Source organism: Nomia melanderi, chromosome 2 (assembly GCF_051020985.1).
Source record: "Nomia melanderi isolate GNS246 chromosome 2, iyNomMela1, whole genome shotgun sequence".
Classification (NCBI taxonomy): Eukaryota; Metazoa; Arthropoda; class Insecta; order Hymenoptera; family Halictidae; genus Nomia; species Nomia melanderi.
Genome location: NC_135000.1, coordinates 28910628 through 28931685, shown reverse-complemented (window position 1 = coordinate 28931685; position 21058 = coordinate 28910628). Strand labels below are relative to the sequence as shown.

The following is a 21058-nucleotide window of genomic DNA, read 5'->3' as shown; positions in this document are numbered from 1 at the left end:
CATCCACGAGGACTCGTTCAACGATCGATTTCCCCTCTTTAGAAATTGACTAATCGAACGGTTTCAAAAACGGCGCCAGCCGAACGATATCGCGGTCAACAATGAAGCCTGCGCCTACATTTCCGAGAATGCGGCGCTTGACGTCTCGTCGTGACGTCAGCCAATGTCGTCAAGTTACGATGCCCGAAACGTGTTCCCTTCGTCCCTTTCGCAATCACGTTTCCACCAAAACGCCGTTGAAACCTGTCCGAGAGCATCCGGAAGAGGTTGAAATTTTCGGGATCACGAGGGGAGAACGTTCGATCGCCTCCCGCTCGGGCTCAGGATTTCTCGTGAACAGTTGCCGACATGTTGGCACCACTGCCGATTGATCGCACGTATTTTACCCAGAATGTGTATCGTATATATTTATTCGTGGGTCCCTCTGGACGAATGTAAACAGAATTTTTCCGCAAATATGAAGTGACACGGCCGATTTCTGCGGCTGCGACTCGTGATACTGCGTTGTGATTACGTGTTTGCGGTGTGCGTTCCACGGGAGATCACTCGTGTGTCTATCGAATATTTCGGAGCGCGTTACGGGTGACCAGAGGATATACCCAGCGGGTAGAACGGGTCCGCGTTCGACCGTGCCGTCGTGTTAGTTAAGTTCGGTGAAGTGAAGTGGCGACGAACACGGAGTTCAGGCTGGCACGATGAGGGAGAATCTACGGGAGCTCGTCGTCGATCGTTTGCTGACGGTGAGTGTTCAGGAACGAGATCCGATAATGGACGTTCACGACCGCTTTGGACTTTCCCACCATCCGCGAAATATGTCCTTTCGCTGGCGAGACGGGAAAACCTACGCTTCCCGGATCGGCAACCCTATTTCGGGGATGATCCGGCCACGCGCCGATTTTTTTCCGTTCCCGACCAGATATGGGAATCCGTATCGTTCGTTTCAACGAGCCTCTCGTTACGTGCATTGTTCCGTGCGTGTACATTATATGGCGTGCGTGTGGCCGTGCGAGCCTGTGTGTACGTCAGGCAAGCATTCATGAGAACGCACACAGTCGTGTGTGCAGCTACACGTACACGTATACAGGGTGTCCCATTATTAAATATCCAACGATCGTATCGAGGAGGTTATTTTCAACAAAGAATGCACCGACAATAGATGGTTTTAGCTTTTCAATAGAGACATTCACCGGGAAAATCGACTCGCTTAGCGTTGGCGATAGTCTACAAAATATTTAATGCATACGGTCGATGGAAACACTCCTACACGCGCGCGTAAGGCACGAGGTGGTCGTTTCCAACAATGTATATAAATATTGCTATTTGTCAGTGTCAAACACATTTTCGGTATACCACGAAACGAATATTTATACTACGGGATCGTTCTGCGTTCATAATAATAGAAATATCAGAGGGAAAAAATTATGTAATAGAAATTCTGTGATCTGTTTTTCGGAAGAGATTTCTGGATACACTGGTTTTAATTAGCCGTGTAACTTCTGTTACACATGAGCCTCCAGGGTAATTGAAGAGGAATGGTATGATCATCGATTTAATTCAGGTTTCGTCCTCCGGAAAATAGAGTATAGTCGAATATAGGACGGTTTCGTTCTATTGCTATTTTACGAAGGAGACAAAATTTCGTTTGAGTTTTAAAAACAAGCTGGAGCGTGAATTTGGTTCCGGAGCACCCTGTATACGCGCGACAAGACGGGATACGAGGTACGATCATCTACCACGGAGACGCGTTACGTCGTGGATACAGCGCGGCGTATGCTCGTAAATAAATGATCGTAACGCTCTCGACGCGATACGCGTCTCGAATATCTCCGGGAATGTTCCGCAGTTTTATAGAAACGACCGTGTACCGCAACGTGCTAAATAATTTGTGCACGAATGCTACACACTATGTACACGCATGTATATACATGTGTATATGTGTGTATAATTCTCCCTCCTTTTTTATGTCTTTCTTTTTTCTCTCTCTCTCTCTCTTTCTCCCCCCTCTCTCTCTCCTTCATTCCCGCTCTCCTCCTCTCTCTTTCTCTCTTTCGCTCATTCTACGACCGTGATGACTGATTACGTTTTCGAGTTATCAATATTTTCCTCTTACTCCGATAATTATTCTTTTCTAGTAAATAACGACAGCTTATGCTCGAGGAAATGCTTTAGAGTACTTTGATAACCCATCGGAGTTACGCGTAATCTATGTCGTTCATATTTTTGTTTACTTTCTACATGTAATTCATGTTTTATTGATCTTGAACCATTGTCGTGTGAGCATTACTGTTTTAATAAATAAGTATCCGGTTGATCGAACTCGAGCGAAATTTATTATGGAAACCGTTTATTGCAAACATTTGTCGTGTGGAACATTGTTTAACTTTTTTCGGAGTTTTCACAGTCTAGTGTGCATGTATATTATTTCAGTTTTAAATATTCTTATTGGGTATCTGTTGTAGTTACACTTTTTCTAATGGTTAATTATTAGTAGTTTTCTTCGTATACTTCTGTTATAAGGATTATTGTTAATGGTTCCTGATTTATGTGGGAACTGGTGTGTTGCATTGTGCAAAGTTTGCAAAGTTTGCAAAGTTTGATATATCTATTAATTTTTCATTTTTAAATGCTGTTGTATATGTCACGTATGTTTTCACAACGAACATTAATATTTACAAAAGTGTTGTAATAAATTTGAAAAGCAGTTTGCGAGTTAATATACACTGCTTGACAATTTTTGAGTTGAATTGTATGAATCCCCTTAAAATCTTGCTGGAGTCACATATTGAATAATGGTATTCAATCTGCTCGATGAATTATTCATTTAGAAATCTTTTTATCTTGGAAAGTTGTCTCCCTGATTTTAGTTTGTTCGTCTACTCATTTGGTATGCGCCTACACTATAATACTACAGTATACAAAAGTTAATATTATTCAATACATGCACACAGAAAAATTACTTTCAACACGCAATCTTAATGTTGTGTTTTTTTTTAAATATTTTGTTGTAGCTATTTTTATCTAACATATTACACACAATATTTATTATTCATTCCATTTTATGACTCATTCTGAAAATGTTAAACCCAATTCCGATCAAAGACTAATTCATAAGAAGTGGAAAACTTGATAAGGAATTACTGGAAATAAATCATATCAAATTAATGAAATAAAATGTCATGACCTAGGATTTGTCAATCAGAACTGTATTCCATCTCATTAATGACTGCCTTATCTTTATCAAGTATAAGGACAGAGTTTCCTGATTCAGTCTCACTTTGGCTTCGACACTATACAGTTGAGTCTCATCAATGAACACTTCAGTTTTCATTTTCTTGCACTTTGGTACTTATTTTCTACACACTTTAGTACTTTTTGTTATTAGTGCTACCATAGTCAAATATCGTCAGTAACATCACTTTTTAGTAATTGGTGTATCTTTGTATGTCTTTTCAGTGATGGGAGTGCAAGATGTCTTCGACCAAAGCAGACCCCAAAAGACTCCTACAAGAAATGTTTCAATCATCACTGTCAGGTTGGGAAAGTGTATTGAAACATGATGTTGCTAGATCTTCGGATGTGCATAGAATGACAGACACCCTGTGCTGTGATTCGGAGCAATGTAAAAAACATGATGAGCATGATATAAGTAACAATCTCCCTGTGGAGAACGATAGTGTCAATAGGATACAAAATGAATCATGCAATGCAGCTGAATGTTCAGCAGCTATCGAACATTCTTCTAGAATATGTTTGCTTAATCGTTGTGTGTCAAGCAAAGATGTTAATCGTTTTATCTGTACTTGTGATATAATGCATCTTGAAAAACAGAAACAAATCTCGAATAGCTATGTCTGTTCTAATACATGCAATTTGCGGAAAGCTCCAGCAGATAGAAAGTTGTTATTACCTACCACTAAAAAAGTTGGTACACAGTGGCGGAATTGTTTTTGGAGAACATTTTTAATCTCTTTTATTGTTTTATTGTGTACATCGTTATGCAGTGCAGATCTCAATCAGTGTGCGATCGGTCTCAAAACACCTGGAAGTAAGTTTGAAACCAATAAACATAATAAGTAACTATTCCATGAACCTGTCTAGAATAGCTGAGTTTATAAATACAACGTGCACCTTTCTTCTTGTTTTGGAATTCTAGTGTAGGAGCTAAATGCACATATCTATATTTAATGCACTGAAAGTGCAATGTAGACTGAAATTTAGAGAAAGCTAAGAAATTGTTAAAATAAGTTATATAACCAGCAATCATTGTTAACACGTAAACTTCTCTCTTAAGGAACTTGGCCTCAAGGGGATATTGTCCTTGAATATGGTCAACCATTAAAAATACTTTGTATATTGAATCGTACGTTCGTGGATTCTGAATTCCCCGGAAAAAATGCTACGGACCTTGTATTCTTCCGAAATAAGAAAGAGATGGAACCACAATATATTACAGTCATTAATGAAACTACAATATCGTTGGATGTGGAAAGACCTCCACCCGCAGAGGACATGTATTACTGTAAATTGAGGCTGCAGAATGATTATAACAAACAATATGAAGCAGTTTGTTTGAACAAAGTTGTAGTAGGATGTAAGTATTGCTTTCTAATTAATGCTGTTTCATTTATTCAGTCATTGATTCAGAATTGCATTTGCAGTTTGAATTCTTTCTTAACATTAAAACTACCAAACAGTTAAATTTACTTTTTGAAATTTCTCCATAGAAACTCCAAGAGTGTATCTCTTGGGATTCAATCGATTTACAATTCAGTTTGCGTATTGGTAACTCAATTTTTTTAATATTTCTCAGAGAGACATCTGTTATCTCTTTGGTCTGGCAGTTTCAGCGTTAAATAGTATCATTCAAATATGTGCTTATCTGGACAGGTCAGAAAGTATTTGATGGAAATAAAAGACTGCATTCATTAGAGTTGTAGAAGTATCATTTAATATGCTTTGAATCTTGGAATCCATCTTTGACTATCATGTGAGAGATAAGCTCATTGATGGAGAGACCTTTCTATACAAAGAGGACCATTTAGAACCATATGTACTTTAAACTCACTTACTTTTTAAAGGATTTTCAATTGAATCATACGTTCAATAGAAATTCCTGAATTCCTTGGAAAAAAGAATTTATAAGGGAAATGAGTAATACAGCACATAAATACGTTTCTTTGAAAGATGAGAAATCAGTTTTTAATTATAATTCTTATTAACAGACAAGCCTAAAGAGCCACTGAACTTCTCTTGCGTATCTCACAATTGGGAGAATATGAACTGTTCATGGGTTCCCGTCCAGAATTATGTTACAACGAGATTTACGCTTGTATTTAAATTGCCGGGAAGAGCGGGAGGACGCAAGTTATATCCGTGCCCAAAAGAAAACCCGAAACCATTGCCACCGAATACGTGTCTGTGGGATACAACTACAAACCCGATTTACCGCCAGCCGTACGAATATTATACGTTCATATTAAATGTGGAAAATGTACTAGGAAATGCCAGTTTTCAATATAAATTTCACCATTTCGCTCACGGTTGGTATTCATTATTTTTACGCTTGGAAGTGGATTAAAATCACTCTGATTCTAATTACAATATAACCGTTTCTAGTTATTCCCGCAAAACCAGCGAATTTGTCGGTGATTAATAAAACATCAGACAGCGCGTTATTGCACTGGAGCGTGCCTTTTCCTATGCAGAACTTTCCACCTGGTTTATACCATAAAATAATGTATCAGAATCACTGGCATTCTGAAGATACCTGGCAGGTGAATATATATACATATATAATAGAATATTTTCAATGTCAAAGAATTATTCTAATGAATTTTGTATTGATCACAATTTTCTATTAGGTAATTAATATTACAAATGACAGCCACATGCACAAAAGATACTATAATCTGACTGGATTAGAGTACGCTAATACCGGCTACGATGTACGTGTTTCCACGAAAAGTGCTGTTGCGATAGGGGATGATAAATGGAGCGAGTTTAGCGTTGTTGCGTTCAGAACACCACCAAAAGGTAAGGGTCATTTGCTAGTAAGTATACCTCGGGACGTTCTTTTTTTCCTCTTAATTTCCATGTACTTGATATATTTTAGTACCTGGCGGTCCTCCAAAAACCGATATCGGAAGCTTTGAAGTAGCGGAGAACAGTGCTAGCAGAGATGTGTATCTGTATTGGCAAACTATACCGGACTACTTGCAGAATGGTGACAATTTCACGTATAAGATTGATCACGTTGAGGAGAGCGGCCGAAAAGTGTCGCTTGTTCCCAATGAGACGACAAATACGTATGCTAAGTTCAAAGGAATTAGCTTTAACAGTTACAGATTTGAAATCGTTACAAAGAACGTTGTTGGAATAAACAAGGAGCGTGCTAAAATTTTTGTTCCTAGTCAATACGAAAGTAAGATCATAAAGGACTAACGAAATTAGTAGTTTCTTAATCCCTGCACATTCGTTTAGGTATTTGTTACACGACAGAAGATTTAACGTATATATGTAAATCTTACAGTACCTGATGGGCCAATAGCGTTTACAAAAATCGCATTTCACGGGGGCTTGTACGAGCTGTCTTGGAAGCCGCCTATTATGAGCACAGAAATCATGAATTACACAATTTTTTGGTGCGATAACGACCGCGATCGTCCTTATCAGTGCACTGTATGTAATCATCAACAACAGCCAGATATTCGATAATTGAAATCTATTCATGTCGAAATTGATATTTTCAGGGTTATCTGGATTGGGTGCATGTGTCCAAGGATACAACGATATACAACATGACTGTACCGGATCCTATGAAAGTGTACCAATTCGCGATCTCAGCGAATACTCAGAAGGCGAGCAGTGGAATGGTGTGGGCCTCGTGTACAGTGATCCACGACAATATCGTTGGAAAAATGAAGTCCGTTTGGATAAACCGAATTGGCTCCAATTTCATCGAGGTCGGTTGGAAACTGGATTGCTCCGATCGCATTGGAATCGTGGAGGGATTCAACATATACTATTGTCCTATCGTATCACCGTACAACTTAAACTGTAAAGGACCGAAGCTGAATACAACGATAAAGGATCCCCATACCATTCACGGAATAGTCACGAATTTGAAGCCTTATACAACTTACATGTTGTCTGTTGCTGTACTAACGAAGAATACAGAGGGATTGCACAGCGATCCTTTATACAACACGACACTGGAAGATGCACCGACAACTCCTCCGCAAGATGTCAAGGTTATCAACGTGACCAACACGACCATGTTCATTACATGGAAACCTCCGGACGCTATGAACGGTGTTCTGAGATACTATGAAGTGTATTACAACAGGGATGCACAGAAAGTGGAGGAAGCTAATCACGTGGAACTGAAGAATCTAATGGTCCACACGAATTACAGTGTCAGCGTCGCAGCATGTACTGTGTCTTGCAGCAAGAAATCACAGCCGATCTACAACGTCACAAAGATTGGTCTACCTGGAAGGATCGAGGTGCCTAGTGTACGATTCATGAACTCCAGCCAAGTGGTCGTTATGTGGAAGAGGCCTCAAAACGCGGGCGGCTATTTGAATTACTATGAAATATCTTCCAGTGATGGTGATATACAGAATAGTACTAAAACAGGTAACATCAATAAAAAGGAAATTTCTTTGCTAGCAAAATATTCCTGTGTTTAACGTCTTCGATACGTCATTACAGAGGCCCAACTGCCTATCCCTGATTGCAAGACAGTGGGCAGGGAACGGTTATACCAGTTTCGCGTGAGAGCTGTCAATATTGTGCCCGACAACATGCATTTGAAGGGACCGTGGTCTGAACCCGGAGAAGGAAACTGTTACAGTGATGGTAATACAATTACTGCATTCTTAATTCTGACATTATCAATTTTCTTTTATATTGAAGATACTAATTGACAAATCGGTTATGTCATAGGACCATCGTTCGGTGTCTGGGTCATGATATGGGTGATAGGAGGTATTAGTATGGTGGCGATACTTTTCTGTCTTGGACACGTGTCGAAGAGGTATGTGAACCCCCCTGGTAAAAAATATTCTGTAAAACAAACGTCACCTTACTTGCGATTTATTTATTATAGAATGTGGTTGAAGTGTAAAGCCATGCAGGACGTTGAAGTCAAATTACCACCGGGATTAGCGCCTAATATGGTAACGTATCATTCTTCGAGAAATAACTAGTGTACGTTTAATCGAAAGTCTTCATTATTTATGGTTTGTCAATGTTTATTATAGAAGCTTCTTCAAAAAGTGGGTGAACCACACATAAGGCAATCGTCCGCGGATTCGAGCGGCTGTTCGAGCGGTCAGGAGTCCGTCACCTCTTCTCTCACATCCGACTCTCAAGTTTCAAGCGACAGTGGCACAGAGATAGACCCAATACCAGTGTCGCCGAACAAATTAATGGAAACGTTGCTGCCCTGTGAATCGTCGAGTTTACGTCAACGGAACGTCGGAGTGACCAGACCCGGATTCACAGCGGACACGGAACGCTGGAATTCGTACGTGAAAGTTGCGAAGTCCGGAGAGCCAATAATCGGGGACTCATTGTCTCTGGCACGGTCCACGCCTAACTTAACCGACAGCACGGGTTACACAACATCTCAACACACTTGGTCGTCGACCGGTTACATGAGTATGCCATCTTCAGAGGAGCTATCGAGTAACCCGAGTCCCGTTCCCAAAGAGACGGCAACAGCCGGTGGTTACAGTGTCATAGGAGCAGTCCCCAAGCCGGTGAAATCAAAATCCGAAGACAACACGGATCTAGCAGAACCTACCGCGAATACACTGATACCGATCAAAGCAGAGACGAAAGCTGCGAATGCGTACATAACTCTGGCTTCCTTGGAGCAGAAGCAGAAAGACAAGAAGACCATCGAGACCCTGCGCGATCTGGACGACCTGGCGTTTACGGAGTCGAACAAAGCGAAACTGGAGACGTTAACGCCATTCTCTACCAGCGACAAAACTTCGAAGCCTTACGTGCAAACAGGCCTAATCGACTCGCTGAAGAAACCGTTCACTCTGAGTGGTATGGACGGCACAAGGAGTACCACAATGGCCACTCCGTTCGCTTCGACGTCTCTAACCGACGCGTGCAACAAACCGTTCGTATCCTCGTTCGCCAGTCCAACGTCTTTGCCATCCACGCTGGACACCACGTCGAAGCCGTACGTTTCTGTGTCCTCGATTTCCGAGGTGCTGAAGAAACCGAGCTTCCAACCGGCTGCCTCGGAGTCGTCGCCTAAACCGAGCCCGCCCGAGTCCTCTGCGGCCGACGGCTCGAAACCCTATGTGCTTGCCAGCTCCGTTTTCCAGATATTGCAACAGCAACAGCTGGGAAAGCCGGAAACGACGGAGACGATAGAAGACAGGGGCGAGGAGGACACCGCGTATCCTCACTGCTGGCAGACCGGCGGAACGAAGCCGACCGGCAAGCTGGACATCGACAAGCCGATCATCGCCAGCAAACAGAACACTGGTTACGTTACTATAGCGGAGAATCCGAAGCTGGACCAGTACAGGTCGTCGACGGTGTCGTCGCCGTACGTGCAGCACGAGAGATTCGAGAAGCCGCTGCCGCAGAACACCACTGGACAGTCCGACGAACAATACAGTAAAGTGACTGTTGTGCCAAGTACTATTCAATGAAGGGAAAACGAGGGGCGCGAATTGTGTCGATCCAGTATGGCAGTGTAACCAGTGTTGGTCGTTTTTTTTCTGTTTTTTTTTTGTATGAACCTCCGTCGACACGGGAACGTTCACGTTCCCAATTGGACCGAGCTGGTGCAATACGATTTCACGTTTGTAGGTGCTTTCAGAGCGTGGAGCGGAGAAAGCTCTGCGTTCGGTTTTCTACGAATAATAGTATTTTGGACCGTTTGAAAAATGCTAAACGAAATCACGCGTTCCGAGAACGCGACGACGTCACCGTGACGCGCGCTTTTCAGGAGCCTTTAGTGTTTTTCGCCGTGGTCCGAGACGCGAACGCAGCACGACTCAACGATTAGTTACGACTGAGAATTACGGGCGGGGAGGATTTATCGTGCGCGAACGATAATAACGAGTACACGAATGAAACGAAAACGATACGAAAACACTCTCTCGTGAAAGTATGTACAAAAATGAGTTACTTTTGTATCATATTATTGTGCAATGTGATGACGGGGATCACACTAGCAACGCCATAGAGTAAGGATCCGTAGGTTAAGTAAATTATGTGGCATACACACCCGTCGACGGACAGCTTCTTGTTGTCGGAACAATCAAATCTCTTCGCTGACTATCGGCAGCAGTATAATAATAGCTTCACGTCGAAGCTTTCGAACGACCCTGCGCGAAAAGGGAAGATATTCTCACGTTATAGTTGAATCACGCGTTCCCAATGATTCGAATTCTCGACGTATTGTTTTCGTTCGAACGTCATGCCGACACTGAATAGCAGTAACATGCTTTGCCTTTCCGTGCATGATAGTAACATGCATATCAAATTCTTTTTGTTTTTTTCTCTTAATTCTTCTTCCTTTTCTTTTCTCTTTTTTTTCGAGGATCTCGATGAAAGTTTAAAGTCGCAGTCAAACGGAGAGGGGGGAAAAGATACTCGTACACCGCTTTCTATTGCTTTCGGTAATTTTAACGTAACGTTTAATTTTTAAAGGAATATTTTTAAGGATCTGTAGTGGGCCGAATTCTTGGTAAAATGATTCGATAGGAAATTATTTCACCGAGCGTTGCACTGGAATTAGGAATCGCGATGAAACGTTCGCGGTGTACGGACACTTTTCCCCCGATTTCTGTTGTCTGTCGAGCAACGAGATTAGATTCTCGAAACGGAACGAGTATTCGCGTTCGACGAAAGGAGGGAAACGGGACGAAAAATTACACGCAACTGCGAATCGCTTTAATCGGGAGTTTCCGTCCCCGCCGTGCTCGGTCCCGAACGGCGGGGATGCAAATGGCCGACCGTCGAGACATTTGTTCGTTAATACGAGTGTAAGCACACGCAATGAATTCTTTACGCTGAAACTGCTGCATCCGTGCGCGCAATTTGTTTATCTTGTACATAATCACGCGAGATCGCGGACGTTCATGCAACTATACGGATCTTCGCCGAGTGATTTCGTCGGAGCCGCAATTAAACGGGAAACGTGTTTAATCTATTTAGAGTTCTGCCGGGGTCCGAGCGAGGTCGGAACCTCGTTAAGCTTTATCCAGCCGTTAATTAATCTGTACATTAGACAATCGTGTATGCTATGAATGCATAAAATCCGCAGTTATGAACAGTAACTTTACAAATCGTTCCTGTAGTACCTTACTATCGTTAGCAACGATCGACAAAACGAAAGGGAATGTACGCAGTAAAAAAAAAAAAGGAAACTATGGCAACGAGTACAGGGTCAAGGATAATAAGATAAGGGAAGATTAATCAAATTGCAGTTTTGAGCAGCTAGATTTTGCACGTTTTTTACACACGTATATAAATATATATATATATATATATATATATATATATATATATATATATATATATATATCTATATATCTATCTATATATATATTTATATATTTCATCGTCTGTTGAGAATTCATTCGAATTAGAGATATAAGTTTTCATCGGATGCACCTCATAGCCAATCTTCCTGTACGTGTCGATGATGTATTGGACGAACCCCACTCTGATGCTGGTCGAAACCGCCCTGGTCCAAAGGAACCTTCAGTAACAGAGGGCTCCTTACCGCCTCTATCAGATCCATATCAATTCTCTCATCCCCTCTCCCCTGCGAAAAGCGTACTCAGCCTGCTCCCTTCTAGGCCCGTCTCGAGGTAGTTCATCTTTCGATTCACCTCATTGCTTGTCTCCACTACCGGCCTCACCTTCGCGGTCTCGCTCTTCTGCATTACCATCCTTTCCCGGGTGGGCGGCGTAACTCCGATATCATTGCCGAGTCACTCAACAACACGCCATCCACGGGCTTCGACCCTACACGATTATTACGCCCGTCGATAGTTAAATTTATCTCTTGTCCTGCACCCGCTTTTCCTTCCATCCACTTACCACTCTGTACCCATTCCTCCACACTCACTAACCGTCTGGGCATTCTCCACTCACTCTCCATAAAGTTCAAGACCTCATTATATAACAAGCCCGGGTACCTGCCAATGGACCTCCCAAGTCCAAGGGCTCGCGTAGCCAAGTTTTTACCTCCGGCCGCAACACATCAATTCCTTTGTACGGTACATATCCGTAAAAGGTCTCCCAATAGCAGAATTCCCGCCTAAGGAGTAATCATGGTTGCTCCCATTTTTAGGAAGCCCGTCTCCAACTTCGGTGTCTTTATGATCACATGCCTGCATGGGTCGTCCTAACACATGCACCCCCTCGAACGCACCCTCTTCCCCGGGCACCCGTCACACTCGTGTCGGGCCATCTTAAATTTTACATTTTGGCACATAAATTCATCGGAAGGAAGTCCAACCTACCACCATACTCTAATCTCAGCTTCTCTACCCCGTCGTCAACCCTCATCCGAAACAGCGCCTGGCTCCAAACCCACTCGGGGTGTATCGGGTCAGGCCTGCCCCACCCTACCCCTCCTTCCTGACCGCTGCAGCCTCTTCTAAGCGGGGCTGGTCCTTTGCGCCCATGTTCTTCCACGCCGCTCGGCGTGGCGGCCACTCTCCCACTCTGGGCCCCAGCTGCAGTCTTCTCCTCGACCACCATCGGTCCGTCCGGATCCGAAAAATTTCTCACCGGCGCACTGGCTGCCAGACGCAGTGCCTCCAACCCCGCCTCCAATTCCAGGATTCGACGGTTCCGCGCGTCGCCCGGCTTCGGGTCTGCCTCGCGGTTGCCTCCTCCTCCATACACATCGCTCTATCGACATAATGCTGACGTATGCCTGTCACCGGCCCGTCCGCATTTCCGCAATACAATATCGTACCGTCGCTATACCCATCAGCTGTTAGCGTTTTCGCAGTATCATACGGTACGACGGTTTTTAACTCATCCTGTCGGTAGTCCTTGATAATGGACCGGACGCCCCAGCCCCAGTTTGTGGCCACAAGGATCGCTTGAGCCCGCCCCTTCCACCCCATCTCGGCTGCAAGCATCCCACCGTGGGTCCCGTCCACGACACAGTTTACACCCGGGATTTGCAATGAGTCGGGGTGCGCTTGACACGTCAACCCCCAGTCCCTCCGAGAGAACAATTTCTGTTTTACAGCCTTCGCTGACTGCGCTTGGACACACTGCTTTTATCGGCATTTCAATGTTTAATATTCTTTTAGAACAAAAAAAGAACAAACTCCTCGGCGTCGAACTCTTTTAGATCGTCATTGTTATATGAAGTAAATTATATTTTAAATATTGTTACCGTTTTGTTATCACACGACAGTCGGGCGGTCAGGTTTCTCTCTTGGAAAATTGAGATCACCGTCGCCGGTCAGCGAGGTTTCAAAAAAAAAATTCTGAATCATCGAAACGTTCATGAAGTGCTAGTAGAACAGCCAGAGGTGGCCCTCTTGTGCAGAAATTTTATGGAATCACGCATTGCCATTGAATCGTTTACTCTAAAAGAAAACAAAACAAGATTTATATATCTATATACATATATCTATATATACGTATGCATATATATAGATGTATATAGATATATGTATAGGTATACATATCTATATATATGTATATGTATATGTATGCATAATACCTTAAGCTAGTCATTGACGGGGTACATAAGATTTTACAGGCCTTTTTTTCTTTTTAAATACTTCCTGTTTCATCAGTGATCAACGAGCAATTGTTTTAGACAGTTAAATATTGTTGTGATGTTGTTGGATCATTGGTTGCTAGGACATATCATTGGATCCTGAAAGCGTTGTATTGAGAAATCATATCGAAACGTGGCTTTCGATCAATGCATTGTTAATCAATCTTCGCGATCGTCCATTCGTTAAACGAAGTTTTACACGGTGCAAAGATAATAGGATGGCAGGATGAAACTATTTTTCTTGTGTTATCGCGAGCAATCGTACCTCGCGATTACACGCCGATCATTCGCGCTTTACCTCATATTGAATAATCTAATCCGCTGCTAATCAATACACAGGGTGTCCGAATCTTTCTGTATCACGCGAGAAAACAAGCAAACGTTCTACTTAGAGACATAAGGCCACAGATTTATTCGAAAGTTTCTCCGTTGATCGTTCGTTTCTTTTAAGAAATCTGTTCACGATATCTTCTATCGTTAATGTCGTTCCACATCGTAAATTATTTTTCATTTAGCAAGTACATTGACAATTGCAACGCGTGACAATGTTATTCTCGTTCGACGGAGCCGATGTTTTCAGAATTTCGAGGCTTTCCGGTTAAAACCGATGCGAGCCGATGTTCGCGTTACGATTCTTTCTTTCTTTATTATGCGTGAAACGTACCGGCGGGATTTCGCCGCCGTTACACGGCACACCCTGTATACACGCGTACAAAAAAGGCCTGGGAGGATGTGTGTAGCCGACTTATTTTGCAAGTTCAAACAATATTTGCCGACGATGTCTTCTTGTTGAAAGTGTCTGCGCGGAACGAGGAAAGAAACAAACTTTCACCTGTTAACCGGGCGATATCGGCCTCGGCGTAGACGCTGTAACTCAAGAGGAATGAAACGAGCGTGACAGATTGCCCGCGGATACTTGCGCGAATCCAAAATTCCCGTGAATTCAACTTTCGATTAACGGGATGCGAGCGGCGGGTTTATCGCGCTCGGGATCGCTCGCGTCGCATTTTAGGAGCCTTCGTGTTATCGCGTGTATGATATTAAGTGTTCGGAACATTTTACATATTCGAAAATATTTGGAATGTTTGGAATATTTGGAGTATTTGGAGTATTTGGAATATTTGGAATATTTGGAATATTTGAAATATTTAAAATATGAAGAATATTTGAAAATATTTGGAATATTAGGAATATTTGGAATATTTGAAAATGTTTGGAATATTTGGAATATTTGGAATATTTGGAATATTTGGAATATTTGGAATATTTGGAATATTAGAAATATTTGGAATATTTGAAATATTTGAAATATTTGAAATATTTGGAATATTTGGAATATTTGGAATATTAGAAATATTTGGAATATTTGGAATATTATGAACATTCGAAAATATTTGGAATTTTTGAGAATATTTGAAATGATTGAAATATTTGGAATATTTGAAAATATTTGAAAATATTTGAAAATATTTGAAATATTTGGAATATTTGAAAATATTTGAAATGATTGAAGTATTCGAAAATATAAACCGCGTAAAAGCGTCAACAATGATCAAACATACACCGCGGCGGGCGTCGCTGTCTAATAAAAGTGACGCGCCGCAACGGGCGGCACGGATTGTTCACCGAATAAATGAGAAAAACCAGGATTCACCCTCTTCCCCGGTTAATAGGTCAACGAAGTTGTTTGTACTTGTGAAATGATGTGTAACTGGTTCCGCGGAAGAATTCGACGTTCGTGGAACCGTCTCTGAAGCGAGCTTACGTATACTCGTATGTTAATATTGTTGTTACTAAGTGAGCCAGCCGCTAATATTTAACGAATCACGTGTGTAACATAGAAATTGCTACCTAGTTTAAGGATAAGAATATTAATTATCTCGTCTATCGGCGGAACTATTGCGGTGAGAAGCAACGAGGAACTTAAAAACCCTCCAAACTTCCTCTCAAAGGCAACGATACACTTGTTCAGTAAACCTGGCAGAGCTATACACTCACACTCAAAATCGTTTACACCAATCAACTATAAAACAACCGCATCGATCAAAACCATTCGTTCCTAACTTCGCTTCTAACTACCAAAGGCACACAACTTTCCTAAGCAACTCCTAAATCAACTGTAAACGACGATAAAGTCCTAACCGATGTCATTTGTTCGCTGTTCAAGATATATTTTATTATCGGTCCGAAACTTCTACGGTCCCACTGGGTTTATCGTCGCTTCCAGGTCACCTTGAAGCATAAAATACAACGAGCCAATAAACGCAGCGGGATCGTAAACGGAAGCCCGTCCTTGGACCTTACGATCGTCGGAATTTCAAAAATTAACGACCTAAATTTCCCTTTATGGTTCCACTGAGTTTACCCGCGATTCGCGGGTTGTCCTTCGAATACAAAAGCCTATGCAAAACGTGTCCTGCGATTCGTGCGTCCGGAACATATCCAGTTTTGTTGCCTTCGCGTTAATGGTTAATCCGTTCCGCGGCCTTGGCGCCTACAGCTTTCGATTCGCCGTAAGTTCTCTTCGAAGCGATAATGTTAATTAACCGATGGCGGGGTGGTTAGTGGAACGAAAAGGAAATCAAAGGGAATCGCTCGATCTACGGGCGTAAATTTACGTCGAAGGCCGCCGTGCGTGGCTGCCCTCATATCTGTTTTTAACGGCAACGCCACGGCGAGAGATGCATATTCAGCTTTTAGAAGGATTATAAACGGCCGTCCCGTGTTTATCGATATTTTTAACGCCGCACTGCGCCGTCCGCCGATACGACGTTAAGTTGAACAATTAGGGGAACGATCGATGAACGCGTTCTCTGCGTGTCCTGAGTGCATTCGACCTAGAAAACACGATTTTTGTGCGGGGAACCACGGACAGACGCACGCGGAGCGTTTTAACTCTCGGAGAACGGTGGCCCTATTGCGTCGACCCACATTTTCGAACGGGAATTCCTTTTGTTTTCGTATTGTTTTCAGCTGACAGTTCGTGTCTGTGATTTTCCGAAATTCCTCGAGTTTGTCTGTTTAGAAGGGAAAATTAAGAAGGGTGGCGAAGGATGTCCGTCTTCCGAGGGTTAAAAATGCGTGTAGAAGAGAATCAACGATGTAGATCGATCATGATATGTTCGTCGATCCGTCCGATGGAATTTTTATTGGATAGAAAACGAAGGGGAAAAATAACGGAGCATCGGAGTAAAGAGCGAAATATATTAATGAATTGTACAGTCGCGTTAATAAACGGAAAGAAAGAAAATGTCCCGTAACCGCAAAATTGCACGAACGCACGCAAGATTTTGTCGCGGATATGCTCATGTTGAGATAATTAAGTATTTCTCACGATAAAGGCTTATTAGATTGATTTAGAGGAAGTAATCGAGTGCATCTCTACTTTGTTAGGTTTTACATGTCTACATTGTACATACAATATCTCTATTATTATCTATTTTTGTTACATATTTATAAACGAAGAAAAGAACTACTTTATTGCACACTATAAATAAATGAATAAATGAATAAATAAATAAATATATATATATATATATCTATATATATACACATATATATATATATATATATATATAAATATATATATAAATATATATACTGTAATGTAGGTTAAAAAAAAAATAGAAGTTTTAAACGATGGAATTGCAGTTTAAGTGATTTATATTAATATTATATTTATATATTTATATATATATAGATATATAAATATATAAATTTATATATAAATATACATATATATGTATATATATATGTATATGTATAAGTAGATGATACATAGGTGATATATGACACGTGTAAGACATATTTCTATCATTACACACATTATCTTTACTAATTAATTTGCCTTGCAGAGATTGTGGGCGTATATAGGAGCGCGTATATTCATCAATTTTTTTTCTCTCCTCCTCTTCTTTTTTTTTTGTTTCTAATGTAATCAAACAACCCTCGTGTAATTTAGTTGAATAGTGACTGTAGGTCGTTAGGGACGTCTGTATAATGTTTATGTTGTAACGCTCATTGATACTGCGGGAGCTCGGCGTTATCAACGATACGGAGTTTCATTGACGATTCAATCGAATACTTGAAAACCGGCCTGAATTCGATACGGAAATAATTGGGATCATTTTTAATAGAACGCGAAGCAATCTTAGTGCAATGACTCGTAAATAATCGACTTATGTAAATACTGGTTGTTTTTCGTCTCTCTGTCACTCTTTCTTTTCTCTCTCTCTCTCTTTCTCTCTTTTTCTCTCTTTACGTGTAATATAATCGTGTTCGATTTTCCTTTTTTTGCTGAGCTCCCTCATTGTAGAATTTTTTTCTTCCTCTTTCTCTCTCTCTCTCTCTTTATATATATGTATATATATAATTATACACATAATTATATATTTATATATATATACATATATACACACACACATTCAGAGTGCAGTGAATTGTTGACAGCGATTAGTAGATTTCGATTGAAAGATTTGTTGTTGACGTAGTGACAGAAAGGAATTGTTGAGAGAATTCTGCTCTTTACGTGTCTCGCGTGCCTGTTTATTTCTGCGAAGCGAAAATCGGATCACGTTCGGGATCAACAGCTCGTCGTTTCCACAAACAAAGAATGTTTTAAACGTCGACGACGGAAGAGCGTTGTTTAACGAGAGGCGGGATACAATTTCATTCGAATTTCACCGATTTTGCGAACGTACATTCGGAGACACGATTATTATTATCATCGTCATCATCTCCCTTTTATTTTTATTTTGCAGAAATGTACGGACACTACGCCAACGTTGATCGTGGAATACTGTGACTCCGGATCTTCGGTTTCTCTCGATCAAAAAAAAAAAAAAAAGAAAAGGGAAAGGAAAAGACAAAAATAAAATATGGGAAATCTGTTCCGCGAACAAGTGAATCACTCGTTACACGTACGTTATTGATGGCCGATTCGACGAAGTTGTTTTTAACCGTCATGTATCGCATAAACAAGTTGTGCTCGCGATAAAAGTGTTTTAAGAAGAAAAGATCGCGATAGCAGTATTCCAGGGTTGATCAGCCAGTTTTTTTTTTTCTTCGCGATAACCAATCTGCGCCGAGCTAAACTCTATACTAATTCTAATGAGATCTTGTACAGAGTATTGTAAAATATATTTTTACTACATTTTTTTTTTGGTTTTATTATTTATTTCTTTGTATACACAGAAATTGTGCTTAAGTTCGTTTCTGTGGACCGTCGCTGGTACGCCATTATGTATGCCATGCCGTCGAGCCTTGCCATTTTACGTGGATTCTCTTAAGTCTCTTATTCGTTTATCTCTGTCTTTTTTTTTCTTTTCTCTGTCTGTCTGTCTGTCTGTCTTTTTTTGTTTGCAAACAATTCCAAAGTCGTTTTGTTTTCAATACTCATACACGGATCGTGGAGAACGAACGGATGCAAGAACTCTTTGTAACATCTCTTTATCTTGAATATCGACGCTGTCGATAAGCGCTTTATAACGATTATGCTGAAATATATAACATTTATATCGACGTAATGCATTTGACTTGTTTTTTGTTCTCTGTTTTTAACTGTACAACAATTGTGCTCCTACCGGATTTCACTAAACTGTTCACACGTTTAATTACATCGATAGACTGCGGATCATTGCAGAAATTAATTTACAGATCTAATTCGCGAGAAATTGGATCTTCCTATAAACGTGTGAACAATCGATGTTCAATCCTGAAAACGGACGATATAACCAGTGTCCTAGTTCCTACATTGCTCAGTCTACAATGTAAAGTTTAATACTCGGTATATTCGCATACTTTGTTCACGCTCTAATTTACAAAAATACTACATCCTCGTAATGCGTTCCCTATTGCTCTCGTTGCGTAGCGTTCAGCAGTATTGTACGTCGAATAATTGCTGTTCAAATCGACAAGAAGTCCTTGCGAACATTGAATCAGGAATTCGTCGCTGAATCGACGTTCGTAAGGCCTCCTTGCTAGAAACGTTTCGTTTTGTCTTATATGTAGTTATTGCTTCATACAATTGGTAAGTTACAATTCATACAGATGTGTACGCAGGTGGTCTCTATTTGGCTTTCAAAAGTGCAAACGTGTACTCTGCAGTTCACCTCTGTTTGCCTGTTGACGTTTCGATTCGTTTCGCATTGTAATTCCGTTTATTGAAGTCTATTGTTAGCTCCCATTACTAGACTGCAGATCTTTATGCATTCGCAGTTGACGGAAACCTTCAAAAGAAATGGAACAGGAGTTTTTTAGAAAGATTTCATCTTCTCTTGTTTGTTTCTCATGTGGTTTACAACTATTAACGCGAGAAACGATTATAAAAATATAAATTTATATAAACTTCCGCAGTCTAGTCATTACCATTTCTAGGGGATCAATTCCATTGCTTCACGGTTGCTCAGAACGTATCGAATACGTGTTCTACGTTGGAACGGTAGGTTTAGGCCATTTATAGGAACACTGACTTGTCCTACTTTGAAACAGTTATCAAGGTAGAATCAATTTTTCTTTTGTTCGTGGAATCGAGTTACACTGGTAACTGCTAGTATGAAACTCTTGCGTGTTAACGGTTTAAGAATATACATATACATACATATACATATATATATAGTATATAAATGTCTACATACAAAACATATTTTGTATTCAATCCGTGGAAAAATTTGTTCTCAGTAAGGCGCAACTATAATTGATCCGATTTTATATAAATACATCACGAAGCATAAAAAATACTTCTGGTCAAAAGGTGAAGGATGCATAAATCAATAATGTAAACATAATTATGTTCAAGGCATCATAGATGTTTATTTGTCTTCTATGTGTGATCGTCGATACCTTTTTTTTCTTTTTTTATTGAGAGAGTGGTACGACCAATTATAAAAGGGGTTCATCCAACAAGATTCTCACCCGTACTAATTGTCCTTCTTAAATAAGTATGTACACAGCTGGAATCGGTTTATTTCTATACTATTCTTCTCTCAGAATTGTAGGTACTAAATACAGGTATAAATAATTGCTGTTTCAATGGACAAATTGAGAACAATGATTGGATGTAATTGTCGCAAAGACATTAACTCGTTAGGGAACAAGTGTCACGCGTCTCACTGATCCATACGACGATCAATGCCTTGCGATACTCAATTCTCTACACATATGTACACATCTCCATTGGTGTTGGAAGGATTATTGTTCTCGTTAATTAACAATTTCATGAGAATAGTATCTAACGGATCAAATTAACGTCAATGAGAATTT

General features: G+C 40.7%; 1 protein-coding gene across 5 annotated transcripts; it reads left to right on the top strand.

Annotated features, from left to right (window-relative positions):
- Positions 1–31: 31 nt before the first annotated feature.
- dome (cytokine receptor domeless) lies at positions 32–18954 on the top strand. Of its 5 annotated transcripts, none has more exons than XM_076364859.1 (13): positions 32–740; positions 3454–4045; positions 4292–4591; positions 5223–5540; positions 5617–5774; positions 5862–6033; positions 6113–6421; positions 6530–6678; positions 6750–7638; positions 7714–7860; positions 7948–8038; positions 8111–8180; positions 8268–18954. In XM_076364859.1, exons 2-13 carry the CDS (start codon positions 3469–3471, stop codon positions 9681–9683), a joined length of 4596 nt encoding a protein of 1531 aa, XP_076220974.1. In that variant the 5' UTR covers positions 32–740; positions 3454–3468; the 3' UTR covers positions 9684–18954. The 5 variants fall into 5 exon arrangements, with proteins under 5 accessions (XP_076220974.1, XP_076220971.1, XP_031844734.2 ...); XM_076364856.1 differs by having other exon boundaries at positions 35–740; positions 8265–18954; XM_031988874.2 differs by lacking the exon at positions 32–740 and adding an exon at positions 1999–2273 and having other exon boundaries at positions 8265–18954.
- The last annotated feature ends 2104 nt before the right edge of the window (positions 18955–21058 follow it).